The following is a 17489-nucleotide window of genomic DNA, read 5'->3' as shown; positions in this document are numbered from 1 at the left end:
CCCCAGTGCCATACTGAACAATACAGAACAGGTATGGGACCTGTTATCCAGAATGCCCAGGATCTGGGGTTTTCCAGATAAGGGGTCTTTCCATAATTTAGATCAGTATATCTACTAAAAAAAATTTAACCATTACTTAAATCCAGGAGGATTATTATGCCACCAATATGGATTCATGCACATGAAACTACCATCAAGTACAGGCAGCCTTCCTGTAATTAGTAGCTTTCCATGTTCCCATTTAGAGTGAAGAGAGTTTAGGTTTAGATAAACCCAGGACTGAATTGGCATCACCCCAATGCAGTCATTCTCAGACTGTGGGGCCCTTTGGGGGTCTTGGAGCAGTAACAAGGAGGTCTAGTATGAAGGACAGTTTAGCTAAGATTCAGGGGATGCCTATTAGCTGTCCTACAGTAGATACACGTAAATGCCCAGTGTGTGAGATGTTGGTTGAACATGTATTCACCTGTATATTTTTGGCACTATGGCTAAATGGCTAATACAGAAATATTTTCCCAAATTATATCTGAAGCCTTTATATGAGCTAAGGGAAGTTCTGACCAAAGGTTGGGTCTTGAAGGGGTGAAATGAACGGATTTAACAACCACTACCCTAGTAAGATGGAGTTAGTTGACACCTCTACAGAGGCCAGACCTTCATTATCATCAGCTTTTTTTGATGTAGCTTCCCCCTAGGCTCTAGTCTAAGGGTCGGTGGGTCCCTATTCACTATTTTACCTTAGTAGAGAAATAATGAAGTATTTCAGCTTCTAATAATGTAAAGTGTGAATAGAATAATAAAAATAATTGTCTTATAAACAACTGCTCATTTATCTCTATGAAGTATGTCCTTATTCTGCTCCACGATCAGCTGACTCTGCCCTACAGAGCAGTACAGTCAATAACCACAGTATTTATACTATCTGATTAGTAAAAGTGCACATTAGCAGAGAACATTGTGGCAAAGGGGGAAATGATCACTTCCAGAAAATCAACCAAAATCTCTTCTCTATTGTTGAAGTAATATCGATGGTGAGGACGACGCGTTTCGCAGTTATAAGAGCCAAAGATCCCCTGTATCTGTACCAGTACCAATAATCAACCAAGTGGATCATCATCATCATTCAGTTAAATACCTCCAATTGGACTTGTTTTCTGTAGTACAAGCCAGACCTTCACTATCATCAGCTTCTGTTTGATGTAGCTTCCCCCTAGGCTCTAGTCTAAGGGTCTTCGTTGGTGGGTCACTATTCACTATTTTACCTTAGTAGAGAAATAATGAAGTATTTCAGCTTCTGTTGCCCAACTAATCACATAAATTGTAAATGGAATAATAAGAATAATTGTCTTATAAACAACTGCTCCTTTATCTCTATGAAGTATCTCCTTATTCTGCTCCACGATCAGCTGACTCTGCCCTACAGAGCAGTACAGTCAATAACCACAGTATTTATATTATCTGATTAGTAAAAGTGCACAGTAGCAGAGAACCTTGTGGGAAAGCAGGAAATTATCACTTCCAGAAAATCAACGAAATCTCTTCTCTCTTGCTGAGGTAATATCAATGGCGAGGACAACGCGTTTCACAGTTATAAGAGCCAAAGATCCCCTGTATCTTTACCAGTACCAATATTCCACCAAGTGGATCATCATCATTCTGTTAAATACCTCCAATTGGACTTGTTTTATGTAGTACAACCCCTTCATAGTGTACTCACTATGGAAAGTCAATGGGTTTTGAAAGATTAGGGCATAACAAGGCATGGTCTGGGTGGGTCACATGTTCCTTGTAGTTTGTTCCAAAAAAAAAAAAAACTTACCTTCCAAGTAGAAGGAATTCTCCGATGATATTCTGGCGCTTCATGGCCATAAGCAGCCCTCGCACAGTCATGCCCTCGCAGAAACAGACCACCACCCTGGCCTTAGGGAGATGACTCCGTAGCTTCTTTAGCAGCTTGTCGAAGCTCTGCTCGCCGGCATTGCTGTAAATCTTGTAGGAGTGAGCGATGCAGATGCCATCTTTAGCCGACATGTCTTTGAATGCTTCCATGCCTCTCTCCCCATAGTTACCTAAAAACAAAGAAGTAAATATCCACTGTCAAAAATGTTTCTATTTTCCCCCTTACGGTTAATATATTAATATTAAGAGCTAAAAATACATAGTTTTCTTGCTGCTTTATGTTCCAAAGACGCAGTTTTAGCCTTGCTTATCTATTTGTAATTACTTCCCAGGACTCCTAGGGGGCGCATTTACTAATCCACGAACGTCCGAAAAGCGTGCAAATGCGTTTTTTTTCGCAATTATCGGTATTTTGCAACTTTTTCACGAATTGGCGCGAATTTTCCGAGCGCAATACGAAAAAGTCGCGACAATTCGCGAAAGTCATAATGGCTATGCAAAAGTCGCAACAATTCACGAAAGTCATAATGACTATGAAAAAGTCGCTACAATTCGCGAAAGTCATAACGGCTACGGAAAAGTCGCGACGGTGACGAAAAAAATCGCGAAAAATTTGAAAAATGTTCGTTTCCAATCCAATTTTTTCCCATTCGGGATTCGGATTCGTGGATTAGTAAATCAGCCCCCTATTGTCTTTATTTTCCTATTACAATAAAGCAGAAGGGGGTGGAGCCTAGGAGTGCAGGGGGAGGGGCAGAATGTTACCAGCCCTCAATCATCATAAACAGTTCCCTCTATATCAAAAGACAACTTCCTAGGTTTTTCATAGCCTGTAATGAGCAACATAAATCTATGCGTAGCTACTCATGGGAACTTTTTTCATCCAAAAAATTGACCAAAATTCACCATTTTATGTCTAGCCCTACAATTCAGCTTTTAGTGAGAGCAAGAGAATGAAAATACCTCGTCTTCCATAAACAGTGGTATATTGTTCAACTGAACTACTATACTCCAAACAGGGGAAAGGGAAAACCAAATCTATTCATGACAATTTTTGAGCGAATTTTTTCGCCAGGCATGGATTCGCAGGCAGTTTCCACATTTTGCCATTGGCGAATTGTTTTGCGAAACAAAAAAAAAATTGTCATGCGTCAAAAAAAGTTGCGGTCACAAGTAGGTGCAGTCACGGCAGGGCCGGAACTAGGGGTAGGCAGAAGAGGCAGCTGTCTAGGGCGCAATGATTGGGGGTGCCAGGCAGGAGCCTCTCCTGCCTACCCCTAGTGCTACTTTGTCATTGCCTCCGCCGCTTGTCATTAGCGGCGGAGGCAATGACCGATCTAATCGCCCCGCCCCCCCTGCACCGCCTCCTGTGCTTTGGCGCGCATGCGCCGTAGGGGCAGGGAGGCGGGCGGAGTTGGCCGACCGGGTTGCCTAGGGCGCCCGGTCGACTTGGCCCTCCCCTGAGTCACGGCAAAATAAGCACAGCCGCGTCAAAAAAAACGCGGGCAACAAAAAAAAGACACGGGTGACAAAAAAACGTTTTATTTTTTTTATGAATTTTTCTGCTGTTTTGTGAATTTTTTTAAGTGAAACAGGACAGATTCGCTCATCACTACATTTGCCAACTTTTGGGAGATTTTCTCCTTTTTGTAAATTCTTCCTTGGTTTCATACTAGGGATGCACCGAACCCACTATTTTGGGTTCAGCCGAACCCCCAAACCCACTCTGAAGGATTCGGCCAAATCCCGAACCAAATCCGAATCCGGTGCATCCCTATTTCAAACATTTTTGGTGAAGGGAAATGGGGTCGTTTTGCTCATCTATTACTTCCCAAATCAACTCTAGTTTTATAATAATCCAATTTTGTAAAAAACGAAATTTACGAAAATTACATTTCCCAGCATTATTTAGACACGTATTAAAAGAAATGGAATGACTGTAACTATGGGCAGATATAGGTTTGTAGGCTCTTCCCAGCTAATATGGGCACTGTCCCTTTAAATCTATATTACTGTTACTGAATGTAAGCCAGTAATATCTCCGGCACACTCTGCTTGCCCAGAGCTAAAAGGAAATATAATCCAAGCAGTTTCGTACACCGAAGCATATCAGGAAAATTACTGTTTTATAATTTAGACTTGTTTGGTCTCGGGAGAGTTCCATTACCGCCCCAAGCAGAGCACTGTAAGGACACTGATAAAATCATAAAATTGTTGCTCCTACTATAAGCCATGTAACCAACGCAAATCACCCGGTTCCTAACGACGAGCGTATTGTCACTAACGAAAATAGTCTCTACTTTATAACAGGAACACTAGCTTCAACCCAGTTGCGTTTGATTTTTTAATTCAGATCCAGCTATCATTGATACTGGAAAATATAGGGGGTAATGCCGGCACCTACGTCTGGCCAACGGTTGGCACCACTATATCATTATCCATTATGTGCAGGCACAGCGAGACCCTGTATAGCCTTGACATATTGGCTAGAGATGGGCAAAATGTTTTGCCAGACATGGATTCGCAGCGAATTTCAGTGTTTCGCCATTGGTGGATTGTTTCGTGAAACGGATGAAAAAATTTGCCGCGGAAATATTTCCAAGAATAGTCGCGGGCTTCAAAAGAATAGCTGCGTGTCAAAAGACAACAATTTTTTTTTTGTTGCGCAACATTTTTGCCATTTCACAAATTATTCAGTGAAGAAAAATGGGACAGATTCGCTCATCACTAATAATTAAATTAAATAATAATAAATTAAATTCGTGAATCTTTCAAAAGATCCGCGAAACGGCGAAAAATTCGCGAAATGGCGAAAATGTCATGTGGCAAAAAAATTGTTGCGCGCGGCTATTATTTTGTCGCCCACGGCTTTTATTTTGTTGCACGGCTATTCTTTTGTCGCCCGGCTATTATTTTGACGCCCGCGGCTATTATTTCGTCGCCCACAGCTACTATTTCATCGCCCGCGGCTATTATTTTGTCACACGGCTATTATTTGTCGCCCGCGGCTATTATTTTGTCGCACGGCTATTATTTTGTCGGCCGCGGCTATTGTTTCGTCACACAGCTATTATTTTGTCGCGCGGCTATTCTTTTGACGTGCGCGACTATTCTTTTTTGCTGCCGGCGACAATTTTTGGACATGCAGCGAATTTTTCTGCTGCAAATTTTTTCATCCATTTCGTGAAACAATCCGCCAATGGTGAAACGCGGAAATTCGCCACGAATCCATGCCTGGCAAAACATTTCGCTCATCACTACTAATAATGAGTTTAGGATAATGATAGTAGGGTAGGGCAGCTAAGGTGTAGATACATCAGGGATGTCCAACCGGCTGCCTTCCGGTTGTTGCAGAACTGCACTCAAAGGAAATCTGGAGGACTGTAGTGCATTAGTGCCTGATCCACTCGAAAGGTGGCCTGGTGGATAGTAGCTGTGGATATGGGTCCCTTAGATCGATTTGGCAGCTAATCGGCCCGTGTATGGGCACTGCCGACAGGCCTGCCCGACCGATATCTGGCCTGAAATCGGCCACTGGTCTAGGATTCTGTCCACTGCTGGCTTGCTTTGGTTCTGTTCATATGCTAAATCAGCTCTGGGAAATAGAGAGTACCTGTACTGCTGGATCTATTTGCTTTTCACTTTCATTCCCTTGTGACACCACCCACACTGAGCCCAGCACAGAGCCATATAAGCATATAGAATCCTGCGGGGAGGAGTGGGCGACAGCACACAGCAAGGCGGGTTAAAATTAAACCTGTGCATGTTTGCGTGTGTATACATATGGTAGGCTCTCCGCAAATTAGTTTCCAACTGTACTTCCATCACTTAAAGTAACTGAAGTGATTGAAAAATCAACAGTAGATACATATCGAGCAACAGAAGGCAAGGGACACATTGATTAGTTAGGGGGTGGATGTAATGGACGAATACAAAGAAAAGGAACAGCCATAAAAAGACATAGAGAGTCCAGCAGCTGCTGTATAAAGCTACATTGGGCTATGGCACAAGTCCAGGTGGTTTGCTGCCCATGCTAGAGACAGAATGTCCGGAATCTCTCCGTACTGAATAAAATGGCAATTGCTTTTGGAGAAACGCCTGATACATCTCTGTGCCGCCATGTCATTCACGCCTGTCACTGATCATTACGCGTGCCATCGGCCTAATTGATGAGAAACTGTTCTGCGCTAAATAGGACCCTTATTTCCAAGAAATGCTTCCTATGCAGCTGCCTGACTGACAAATATAATGTAGGAAGGTGTTTAAAATAACACTTTTCCCTATTACTGGCTCCTCAATGTCATAAAACGAAAAGGTATTCTATACATTTGTTAATCCAGATATTCTAGGTTAAAGCTAAAGCAAAACTATCAGTGTAGCACTAAGGCAACTGGACTCACTGAGTAATCTTGAAAATGTTTCACGACTCATCTGAGAGGCTCCTTCAGTTCATTGGGAATCTGCTGCTCTTGGGTCTGGTTCCCCATGCTTTTTCAACCCAGGATAGGTATGTGATCCCTTATCCGGAAACCCGTTATCCAGAAAGCTCAGAATTACGGAAAAATTACGAATTACGGAAAATAGACTCCTTTTTAATCAAATAATTCAGAATTTTAAAACTGATTTGCTTTTTCTCTGTAATAATAAAACAGTATTGGGGGCAGAACAGTCCTATTGGGTTTATTTAATGGTTAAATGATTGCCTTTTCTCTGTAATAATAAAACAGTACCTGTACTTGATCCCAACTAAGATATAATTACCCCTTATTGGGGGCAGAACAGCCCTATTGGGTTTATTTAATGGTTAAAAGATTCCCTTTTCTCTGTAATAATAAAACAGTACCTGTACTTGATCCCAACTAAGATATAATTACCCCTTATTGGGGCAGAACAGCCCTATTGGGTTTATTTAATGGTTAAATGACTCCCTTTTCTCTGTAATAATAAAACAGTACCTGTACTTGATCCCAACTAAGATATAATTACCCCTTATTGGGGCAGAACAACCCTATTGGGTTTATTTAATGGTTAAATGATTCCCTTTTCTCTGTAATAATAAAACAGTACCTGTACTTGATCCCAACTAAATAATATAAATAATCCTATTGGGTTTAATTAATGTTTTTTAGTAGACCTAAGGTATGGAGAACTTTGAATCTAGCTCAGATCTGAGCTAATACCTGATGCTATGCAGATGGATGGAGCCCTGAGATGCAGCTACAGGTATGGGACCCCTTATCCAGAATGCTCGGGACCAAGGCTATTCTGAATAAGGGGCCTTTCCGTAAGGGGCCTTTTCCACTTAATATAATCTATCTGTTGGCTAAATATTCATTCTGGGGGTATAGTTTTCCTTTAATATAAGAGGGAACCCCATTTTGCAAAGAGTGAACCCAGGACAGATTTGTACCTGTAGCTACACCTACCCATAATGCAATATTAATCATCAGCCTTTTTCCTTTGATGCACTCAGTTATATACATACACCAGCACATTGGCCTGCATCAAAGCCTTACTTGTCCGGATTTGATAACAGTGATTGGCCTGAGAGCCTCTGAGGGAATTCTCTTATCTATCTTCTGAGACATATACAGAAATACCTTAAAAAGCTGAGGTTTAGTGTAGTTCAAAGCTAGCTTTCTATTGGGCATAACTACAAAGGGTTCATTTCGCACAACTATATGTACGTTCTATGGAGCATAGGTTGACCTGGATTCTACAATATGAAAAACGATGATCAGAACATTGACGTTAGACTGAAACCTGATGCTCTCTCAATGGGTGACATTAACAGTCTAATATGACTGCACCAGTTTGCTCTTGTAGGGGTGAGTGTATGCTTAGCTTTCAGTTGGGTAGGGCTGCTGTATGTTCTGGAGCACAATACCATAAACCAGGGGTCCTCAAACTTCTGACCCAAGGGGCCGTATCAAGGGTCCCTCAGACTGTTGGGGGGCTGGACTGCCATCACCAGCACCACCACCCCCCGTCGGCAGACTGTGGCATTCCACTTAAATCTGTGTGCATTACCCCCCAACCCCTCCCCCCCGGCACTACGTTCATTAGCGCTGAGACCTACCTGTACCAGTTCCCCCCGGTCTGCAGTCCGTCCTCCATCTCAGCTCCCCTGTGCTGCTCCCTGTTGAGTCCTCTCTTTCTACTGCCAGGGGTGAGGACGCAGTGGGGGGCAAGGTAAATTCCTCTGGGGGGCCGGATCCGGGCCCGCGGGCCGAAGTTTGGGGACCGCTGCCATAAACTATAAAACAACTGAGTGCCCAGACCATTAATGACCATATTTTGGTGCATGTTTGGACTCATTCGTTGACCATGAAATGTATGTGTCTGGGCCAGAGCGGCCTGATATGTGACTATTTATCTTGTGGAAGATCAAAGAGATCTCCTGCAATGTGGTCCATTAGTAGCCAATGTCCAGCTGTTGTGGTTTAGTCCACCGTCTGACCCTGTGGCTAACCTAAGCCTCCGGACTATTCTCTTCAAGGGTTTGCGCTAGAATTTTCCCATCTCATCTGGGCTCTTTTTACTTTTCTCTATTCCCTGTCTATGGCCAGTTCTGTAATGGATAATAAAGTCCGACATTAGCTTACAAACCCACGTTAGGAAGCTTTAAAAATAAAAGACAGGATTTTTAAACACTGAATCAGATGTTATCTACGGCATGAGTTATTAATATATACAATCTGTTACTGCCACTCTGGTACTTCTTTAACTCAAATTGCAGCACTTTATAAGATCATATTTTCTTCCATATTTCAGTGTTGTAGGTTTTCTCCTACACAAAAAGGCAATTATGCATTACACCCACACAACCCATTTCAGCGAGAACAGGGCACTACTTGCACTAATAAAAGAATAACTCAGCTGGGGATCTGGTTTCACTAACTACCTCTACATACTTCCACTTGAAAAATACACAGAAGTAATTCATCTGATAGATAGATAGATAGAAGAAGAAGATGATGATGAAGAAGAAGATTATGATGATGATAGATAGATAGATAGATAGAAGAAGAAGATGATGAAGAAGAAGAAGATTATGATGATGATGATAGATAGATAGATAGATAGATAGAAGAAGAAGATGATGAAGAAGAAGAGTATGATGATGATAGATAGAAGAAGATAATGATAGATAGGTAGATAGATAGATGATAGATAGATGAAGATGATGATAGATAGATAGATAGATAGATAGAAGATGAGGAAGAAGAAGATTATGATGATGATAGATAGATAGATAGATAGATAGATAGAAGAAGAAGAAGAAGATGATGAAGAAGAAGAAGAGTATGATGATGATAGATAGATAGATAGATAGATAGATAGACAGATAGATAGATAGAAGAAGATGATGATAGATAGATAGATAGGTAGATAGATAGATAGATAGATGATAGATAGATAGATAGATGATAGATAGATGAAGAAGATAATGATGATAGATAGATGATAGATGATAGATAGATAGATAGATAGATAGATAGATAGATGATAGATAGATAGATAGATAGATAGATGATAGATAGATGAAGAAGATAATGATGATAGATAGATGATAGATAGATAGATAGATAGATATGGACAGAAAGATAGATGATGAAAAATAAATGATCCACAAGAGTTAATGAGTGTTAAAAATACCTTATAAGTTAGAAGGAAAGTAGATGACCTATGGAGCTGAGAAAGAAAGATGATTGATGCATCACATTTGACTGGAACAAGAGTTATGAACATGCTTGGCTTGCTGGTGTCTCGCTTGGGACAGAAGATGGATATTCAAGGGCATAAAGAAAGGAGCAGAAGAAGAAAGAAGCTGGGATCAAGAAAAATAGGCACCCTGGAGGGGGATTTGTATAAGAAAAATATATTTCTACAAAATGGATTATCTCCCTGAAGGTAGATGTAGGGGGTCCCTAAAACAAGGTTTTGCTAAGGACCAGTAGGTTTAAATTATGTCACTGATGATGTTGCCATGGAAATCTGAGGGATAGACATCATCAACGTACAGGAACAGCATCTCTGAATTATCTGACAGAATATACTATATAACCCAAGGGGGAGCAGGAAGTATCATTTGTTAAGAACATCACAGAAATATATTCTGTGGTTAAATTCTAGTTCATTTATAAACTTAGGGGAGAAGTTATTAAAGATTACAAAAAGGTGACGAGAAATTTTCCACATTTCCTCTCTTTTCCACCTTGGCATTGGCCTCTTATAGCTTGAACACTGTGGCACATCCCTAGTTCTTGCTCCCTTTGCTTCCTCTCCTGTTCCTACTCTGGTGCTAGTTCCATTTCTGCTCCAGTCCTGCCTGTCCCTGACTCTTCACCCTTTCCATCGCGCTCTAGACTCTTCCCTCGTTCCTGTGCCTACGCCCACTTTGTCCCACTCCAGACTCTTCACCCACTAGTCCCATTCCTGCCTGTCCCTGACCCTTTACCCTTTCCATTGCTCCCTAGATTTTTCCCTCGTTCCTGTGCCTACGCCCACTTTGTCCCACTCCAGACTCTTCACCCACTAGTCCCATTCCTGCCTGTCCCTGACTCTTCACCCTTTCCATCGCGCTCTAGACTCTTCCCTCGTTCCTGTGCCTACGCCCACTTTGTCCCACTCCAGACTCTTCACCCACTAGTCCCATTCCTGCCTGTCCCTGACTCTTCACATTCTCCTTGGTCACAATAACCAGTTCTTGCCAGACGTACCACCCATTAACTATCCTTACAGTCAGGTCCTTCATCGGCCCAAGGGTCTCCAGTCTGTCACTGACTTAAAGATATGGATAAGTAGGAAGCCATTTGAATATAGTGGTCCTTTAATGCCGAGTATATCATCACCTTTACATGGTACAGGTACGGGATCCCTTATCGGGAAACCCGTTATCCAGAAAGCTCCGAATTACGGAAAGACCGTTTCCCATAGACTCCATTTTAATCAAATAATTCAGAATTTTAAAACTGATTTCCTTTTTCTCTGTAATAATAAAACAGTACCTGTACTTGATCCCAACTAAGATATAATTACCCCTTATTGGGGCAGAACAGTCCTATTGGGTTTATTTAATGGTTAAATGATTCCCTTTTCTCTGTAATAATAAAACAGTACCTGTACTTGATCCCAACTAAGATATAATTACCCCTTATTGGGGCAGAACAGCCCTATTGGGTTTATTTAATGGTTAAATGATTCCCTTTTCTCTGTAATAATAAAACAGTACCTGTACTTGATCCCAACTAAGATATAATTACCCCTTATTGGGGGCAGAACAGCCCTATTGGGTTTATTTAATGGTTAAATGATTCCCTTTTCTCTGTAATAATAAAACAGTACCTGTACTTGATCCCAACTAAGATATAATTACCCCTTATTGGGGGCAGAACAGCCCTATTGGGTTTATTTCATGGTTAAATGATTCCCTTTTCTCTGTAATAATAAAACAGTACCTGTACTTGATCCCAACTAAGATATAATTACCCCTTATTGGGGCAGAACAGCCCTATTGGGTTTATTTCATGGTTAAATGATTCCCTTTTCTCTGTAATAATAAAACAGTACCTGTACTTGATCCCAACTAAGATATAATTACCCCTTATTGGGGCAGAACAGCCCTATTGGGTTTATTTAATGGTTAAATGATTCCCTTTTCTCTGTAATAATAAAACAGTACCTGTACTTGATCCCAACTAAGATATAATTACCCCTTATTGGGGCAGAACAGCCCTATTGGGTTTATTTAATGGTTAAATGATTCCCTTTTCTCTGTAATAATAAAACAGTACCTGTACTTGATCCCAACTAAGATATAATTACCCCTTATTGGGGCAGAACAGCCCTATTGGGTTTATTTCATGGTTAAATGATTCCCTTTTCTCTGTAATAATAAAACAGTACCTGTACTTGATCCCAACTAAGATATAATTACCCCTTATTGGGGCAGAACAGCCCTATTGGGTTTATTTCATGGTTAAATGATTCCCTTTTCTCTGTAATAATAAAACAGTACCTGTACTTGATCCCAACTAAGATATAATTACCCCTTATTGGGGCAGAACAGCCCTATTGGGTTTATTTAATGGTTAAATGATTCCCTTTTCTCTGTAATAATAAAACAGTACCTGTACTTGATCCCAACTAAGATATAATTACCCCTTATTGGGGCAGAACAGCCCTATTGGGTTTATTTAATGGTTAAATGATTCCCTTTTCTCTGTAATAATAAAACAGTACCTGTACTTGATCCCAACTAAGATATAATTACCCCTTATTGGGGGCAGAACAGCCCTATTGGGTTTATTTCATGGTTAAATGATTCCCTTTTCTCTGTAATAATAAAACAGTACCTGTACTTGATCCCAACTAAGAAATAAATAATCATTATTGGATACAAGAAAATCCTGTTGGGTTTAATTAATGCTTTATTGATTTTTTAGTAGACTTAAGGTATGGAGAACCAAATTACGGAATCCAGAATACCCTTGGTCCCGAGCATTCTGGATAATGGTTCCTATCCCTGTACTATATTGTTGATTCTGCTTCATGGTTTTTATTTATGACCTACAGTTTGATAACATGCACGTAGCTATATACAGTATAGACCACCCTTGTAGAGCACTTTTTATAATAATCAGCTATAGCCGTTTCGTTTTGCCCCGGAGCCCTCAGTCATTCCAGCCATTTTCTATACTTTCATCCTTTCCCAAAAGCAGACGAGGGCCCCACACAGTTTAGCAATTCCATTCCTCGAATGACTTTATAAATGTGCAGCGATGTTTTGTGTAAAAGTAAAAAGCAATTTGCGTAATGGTCCCCTTTTTGGTGTGAGATCAAAGGAATTAAGCATACGGGGCCTGAAATGACAAACCTTGTGCTCTTCAGATAATTGCTTTAAGTAGAAAGATTTCAAGCGTGGAAGGAAAAATACATATCAAAGTAACTGTTTAACGGGTTCCGTGTATTATATCTGTCAGCAGAACTTGTTATCCTTCTCTGAATTGGGAAACTAGAGAGCGTAATGAAGCTTTCTGCTGATTTCACTGAAATGACTATATTCAAATGGGAAATTGCCTTCTCTCAGGCAGGAACGCTGGATGTTTTCGTTCAGATTTTTTTATTATCCAGCAGAGATCCCTTACCCTTGACTTGTGCTTGATGTGTTTACATTGTCAGACAGTAGACTTGTGTCACATGAGTAACTAAGGATTAGTAATGAGCGAATCTGTCCCGCTTCACTTCCCCGGAAAATTCGCGAATCTTTCAAAAGATTCGCGAAACAGTGAAAAATTCGCAAAACGGAGAAATTGTCACACGTCAAAAAAAAATTGTCGCCCGCGGCTATTATTTTGTCACCCGCTGCTATTATTTTGTCACACAGCTATTATTTTGTCGTCCACGGCTATTATTTTGTCGCGCAGCTATTATTTTGTCGCCCGCAGCTGTTATTTTGTCACCCGCGGCTATTATTTTGTCGCCCGCAGCTATTATTTTGTCGCGCAGCTATTATTTTGTTGCCCGCGGCTACTCTTTTGTTGCACAGCTATTATTTCGTTGCCCGCAGCTATTATTTTGTCGCACGGCTATTCTTTTGACGCCCGCAACAATTTTTGGATGCACGCGAATTTTTCCGCGGCAAATTTTTTCATCCGCTTTGCAAAACAATCATACGATGGCGAAATGCGGAAATTCGCCGCAAATCCATGCCTGCCGAAACATTTCGCCCATCACTACTAAGGATATCAGCTTGGGCCAGTGTTGGACTGGCCCACCAGGATACCAGGAAAACTCCCAGTGGGCCCAGGGGTAAGTGGGCCCTCCTGCTCAACCTACCATTTGCCTTGTATGCCTAAACCATAGGCATTTCTATATGAGAAGAAATGGAAGAAAGAATAGATACAAATATGTAAAAATAAGTAATTAAGAATTTAAAGAAAGAGAGTGAAAAGGAAAGGTAGTCTGGCAAGTGGGCCTAAGGTCTAAGGTTTTCTGGTGGGCCCTTGGCATCCCAGTCCAACACTGGCTTGGGCTTTTCTAGGGGATACACCCCCTCACGTTTTGGATACACCTCTACCTTCCCCATTGATAACGATCCAAAAGGTAGACACTCTGGGGTGTATCTATTGGAGACAATCATCACTGGTGATGTTGCCTGTAGCAACCAATCAGATATTTGCTTTTGTTTTCTAACTTGTAGGTGACCGTTGAAAGCCAATTGCCTGTTGGTAGCTATAGGCAACATGACCTGTAATGTATGTCTCCCCTCTGTTTTCTTTTTATCTACAAACATGGCACTGCCTGTGTCACAAAAAGACTCTAGACCAGTGCTGTCCAACTTCTGTGGTGCCGAGGGCCAGAATTTATTGACAGCACTGCTCTAAACCATACTCATAGGATCAGACATTGCTCAATAAGGCCACCTAGTGCTCTTGAGGTGGCCATACACGGGCAGATTTCAGCTGCCAATTCGGGTTCTTCAGAACGATTCAGCATCTTATCTGTGTTTGGGCACCCCTGAGGGTGCCCATACACATTGACCAATATCTAAATATCTAAAACTAGGCAGATCTCTATTGGGCAGGTTAGATTTTCTGTCAGATTGGGGACCACATCGGCTCATTGAAATTAGCCTGATATTGCCAACCTTTAGATGGGCCTATCGGATGAAGATCTGCTCTTTTGGCAACTTTGCCAAACAAGTAAACCCGTTAAAAAATAATTTTTCTCCCTTGGCCTCTATGGGCCTACAACCCTACGCTTTGTTGTATACTGTGTTGTGTTCATTTATTTGTTTGTGGTTTTATTTGGTTCAGTTATGGGGGCAAAGCAGTTGAACTGTTTAGGCTGTGAATATGTATGAGTTGTATTGAACGGATTGTGTATTCCATAGGGGCAGTGGCCATTACTCACTAACAAGCACTGTCACACGGTTGGGGACTGATCCAAATATTATAGAAAAATTCAATAAGAAGAGTCCAGTGCTGATCGATGCTGTTTTGAAAATAAATTTGAGAAAACCCAGGACTGAGTGACTAACCAAGTGGATAAGTTACATAATTAACCTATGAAACAACAGATGCCGGGTTAATTCAAACAGGTTCCTTGGGTTTCCACTAGGTGGACGCTTGATTGAAACACAAATGCCCAACACAAGGTATGAGCCAGAGCCACAATGACAGGATGAACAATGCTAAATGCCGCTGGATCATGTTCATACAGTAATTTAATGAGACCATTGAGATCATGAGCGTCTCTGGTTTTACAGCAACAGATCCTTGCCTAGGGGCTAGCAACACAGCACCACCCTTTAGCTCTATGAGTAGTATCATTTTAGCCACTGAAGTGAGATAAATAGCCAAAATATCTTTCACTTTACAGATTTGCTTTAGAATTTCTAGATGGCAAACTATATGGTCACATTGACTTTGTATAATAAGTTTTATTCGGTCAGCTGACCCAAATGTCAGCACTAGCCATTATTTATTACTGATGACATCTCTCTCTATATAGACTCCACTGGGATCACCTGACTGTAGCTGGGAAGGGTGGGAGCTACAATATGGAGCTGGCCCTTGCTTCGGTATAAACTATAATGGGTGAGTGCAGAGGATCTTTTGTTGCTGTCTATATGGATTTTGTTGTCATAGCCTCATTGCACTTCTGCTCAATGGTTTAAAATGTAGTGGTGAGCACAACTTTCCCTTTGTTGCTATAGTTTATACAGGAGCAGGGGCTGGCTCCATGTTATATATATATATATATATATATATATATATATATATATATATATATGAGAGAGAGAGAGAGAGAGAGAGAGAGAGAGAGATGTCATCAGTAATAAATGATGGTTAGTGATTTGGGTCAGCCGACTGAATAAAACTTGTCTATTAAACAAAGTCAATGTGACCATATCATTTGCCATATATATATATATATATAAAGAACATAAAATGGACACACACACATACAACACACGTGCACATATACAGACACATTTATTATGCACTTACACACACACATATTATACATATATATATAATGTAATAGAACCCGTTATCCAGAATGCCCGGGACCAAGGGTATTCCGGATAAGGGGTCTTTCCGTAATTTGGATCTCCATACCTTAAGTCTACTAAAGAATCAATAAAACATTAATTAAACCCTATGGGATTGTTTTGCATCCAATAAGGATTATTTATATTTTAGTTGGGATCAATTACATGGAACTGTTTTATTATTACAGAGAAAAGGGAATCATTTAACCATTAAATAAACCCAATAGGGCTGTTCTGCCCCCAATAAGGGGTAATTATATCTTAGTTGGGATCAAGTACAGGTACTGTTTTATTATTACAGAGAAAAGGGAATCATTTAACCATGAAATAAACCCAATAGGGCTGTTCTGCCCCAATAAGGGGTAATTATATCTTAGTTGGGATCAAGTACAGGTACTGTTTTATTATTACAGAGAAAAGGGAATCATTTAACCATTAAATAAACCCAATAGGGCTGTTCTGCCCCCAATAAGGGGTAATTATATCTTAGTTGGGATCAAGTACAGGTACTGTTTTATTATTACAGAGAAAAGGGAATCATTTAACCATTAAATAAACCCAATAGGGCTGTTCTGCCCCCAATAAGGGGTAATTATATCTTAGTTGGGATCAAGTACAGGTACTGTTTTATTATTACAGAGAAAAGGGAATCATTTAACCATTAAATAAACCCAATAGGGCTGTTCTGCCCCCAATAAGGGGTAATTATATCTTAGTTGGGATCAAGTACAGGTACTGTTTTATTATTACAGAGAAAAGGGAATCATTTAACCATTAAATAAACCCAATAGGGCTGTTCTGCCCCCAATAAGGGGTAATTATATCTTAGTTGGGATCAAGTACAGGTACTGTTTTATTATTACAGAGAAAAGGGAATCATTTAACCATTAAATAAACCCAATAGGGCTGTTCTGCCCCCAATAAGGGGTAATTATATCTTAGTTGGGATCAAGTACAGGTACTGTTTTATTATTACAGAGAAAAGGGAATCATTTAACCATTAAATAAACCCAATAGGGCTGTTCTGCCCCAATAAGGGGTAATTATATCTTAGTTGGGATCAAGTACAGGTACTGTTTTATTATTACAGAGAAAAGGGAATCATTTAACCATTAAATAAACCCAATAGGGCTGTTCTGCCCCCAATAGGGGTAATTATATCTTAGTTGGGATCAAGTACAGGTACTGTTTTATTATTACAGAGAAAAGGGAATCATTTAACCATTAAATAAACCCAATAGGGCTGTTCTGCCCCCAATAAGGGGTAATTATATCTTAGTTGGGATCAAGTACAGGTACTGTTTTATTATTACAGAGAAAAGGGAAATCAGTTTTAAAATTCTGAATTATTTGATTAAAATTGAGTCTATGGGAGACAGGCATTCTGTAATTCGGAGCTTTCTGGATAACGGGTTTCCGGATAAGGGATCCCATACCTGTATATATATATACAAAACACATCACCACATAGGCCAATATATACATACACAACACACAACTGTAGCTTTGGGCATTACTGTAGCCCTGG

At 40.4% G+C, this 17489-nt stretch overlaps 1 protein-coding gene across 4 annotated transcripts in view; it reads right to left on the bottom strand.

Annotated features, from left to right (window-relative positions):
- The window catches only part of grm5 (glutamate receptor, metabotropic 5), a 170328-nt gene that overhangs the window by 90639 nt on the left and 62200 nt on the right, over nucleotides 1-17489 (bottom strand). For all 4 annotated transcript variants that reach the window (XM_018091755.2, XM_012958033.3, XM_012958034.3 and 1 more), the window contains one exon: nucleotides 1820-2069. In XM_018091755.2, coding sequence (XP_017947244.1) covers nucleotides 1820-2069 — 250 coding nt within the window. The remainder of the gene's footprint in view (nucleotides 1-1819; nucleotides 2070-17489) is intronic.

This window comes from Xenopus tropicalis, chromosome 2 (assembly GCF_000004195.4).
Source record: "Xenopus tropicalis strain Nigerian chromosome 2, UCB_Xtro_10.0, whole genome shotgun sequence".
Classification (NCBI taxonomy): Eukaryota; Metazoa; Chordata; class Amphibia; order Anura; family Pipidae; genus Xenopus; species Xenopus tropicalis.
Note: the sequence above shows the minus strand (reverse complement) of the source record. Positions and strands in the feature narration are given on the sequence as shown.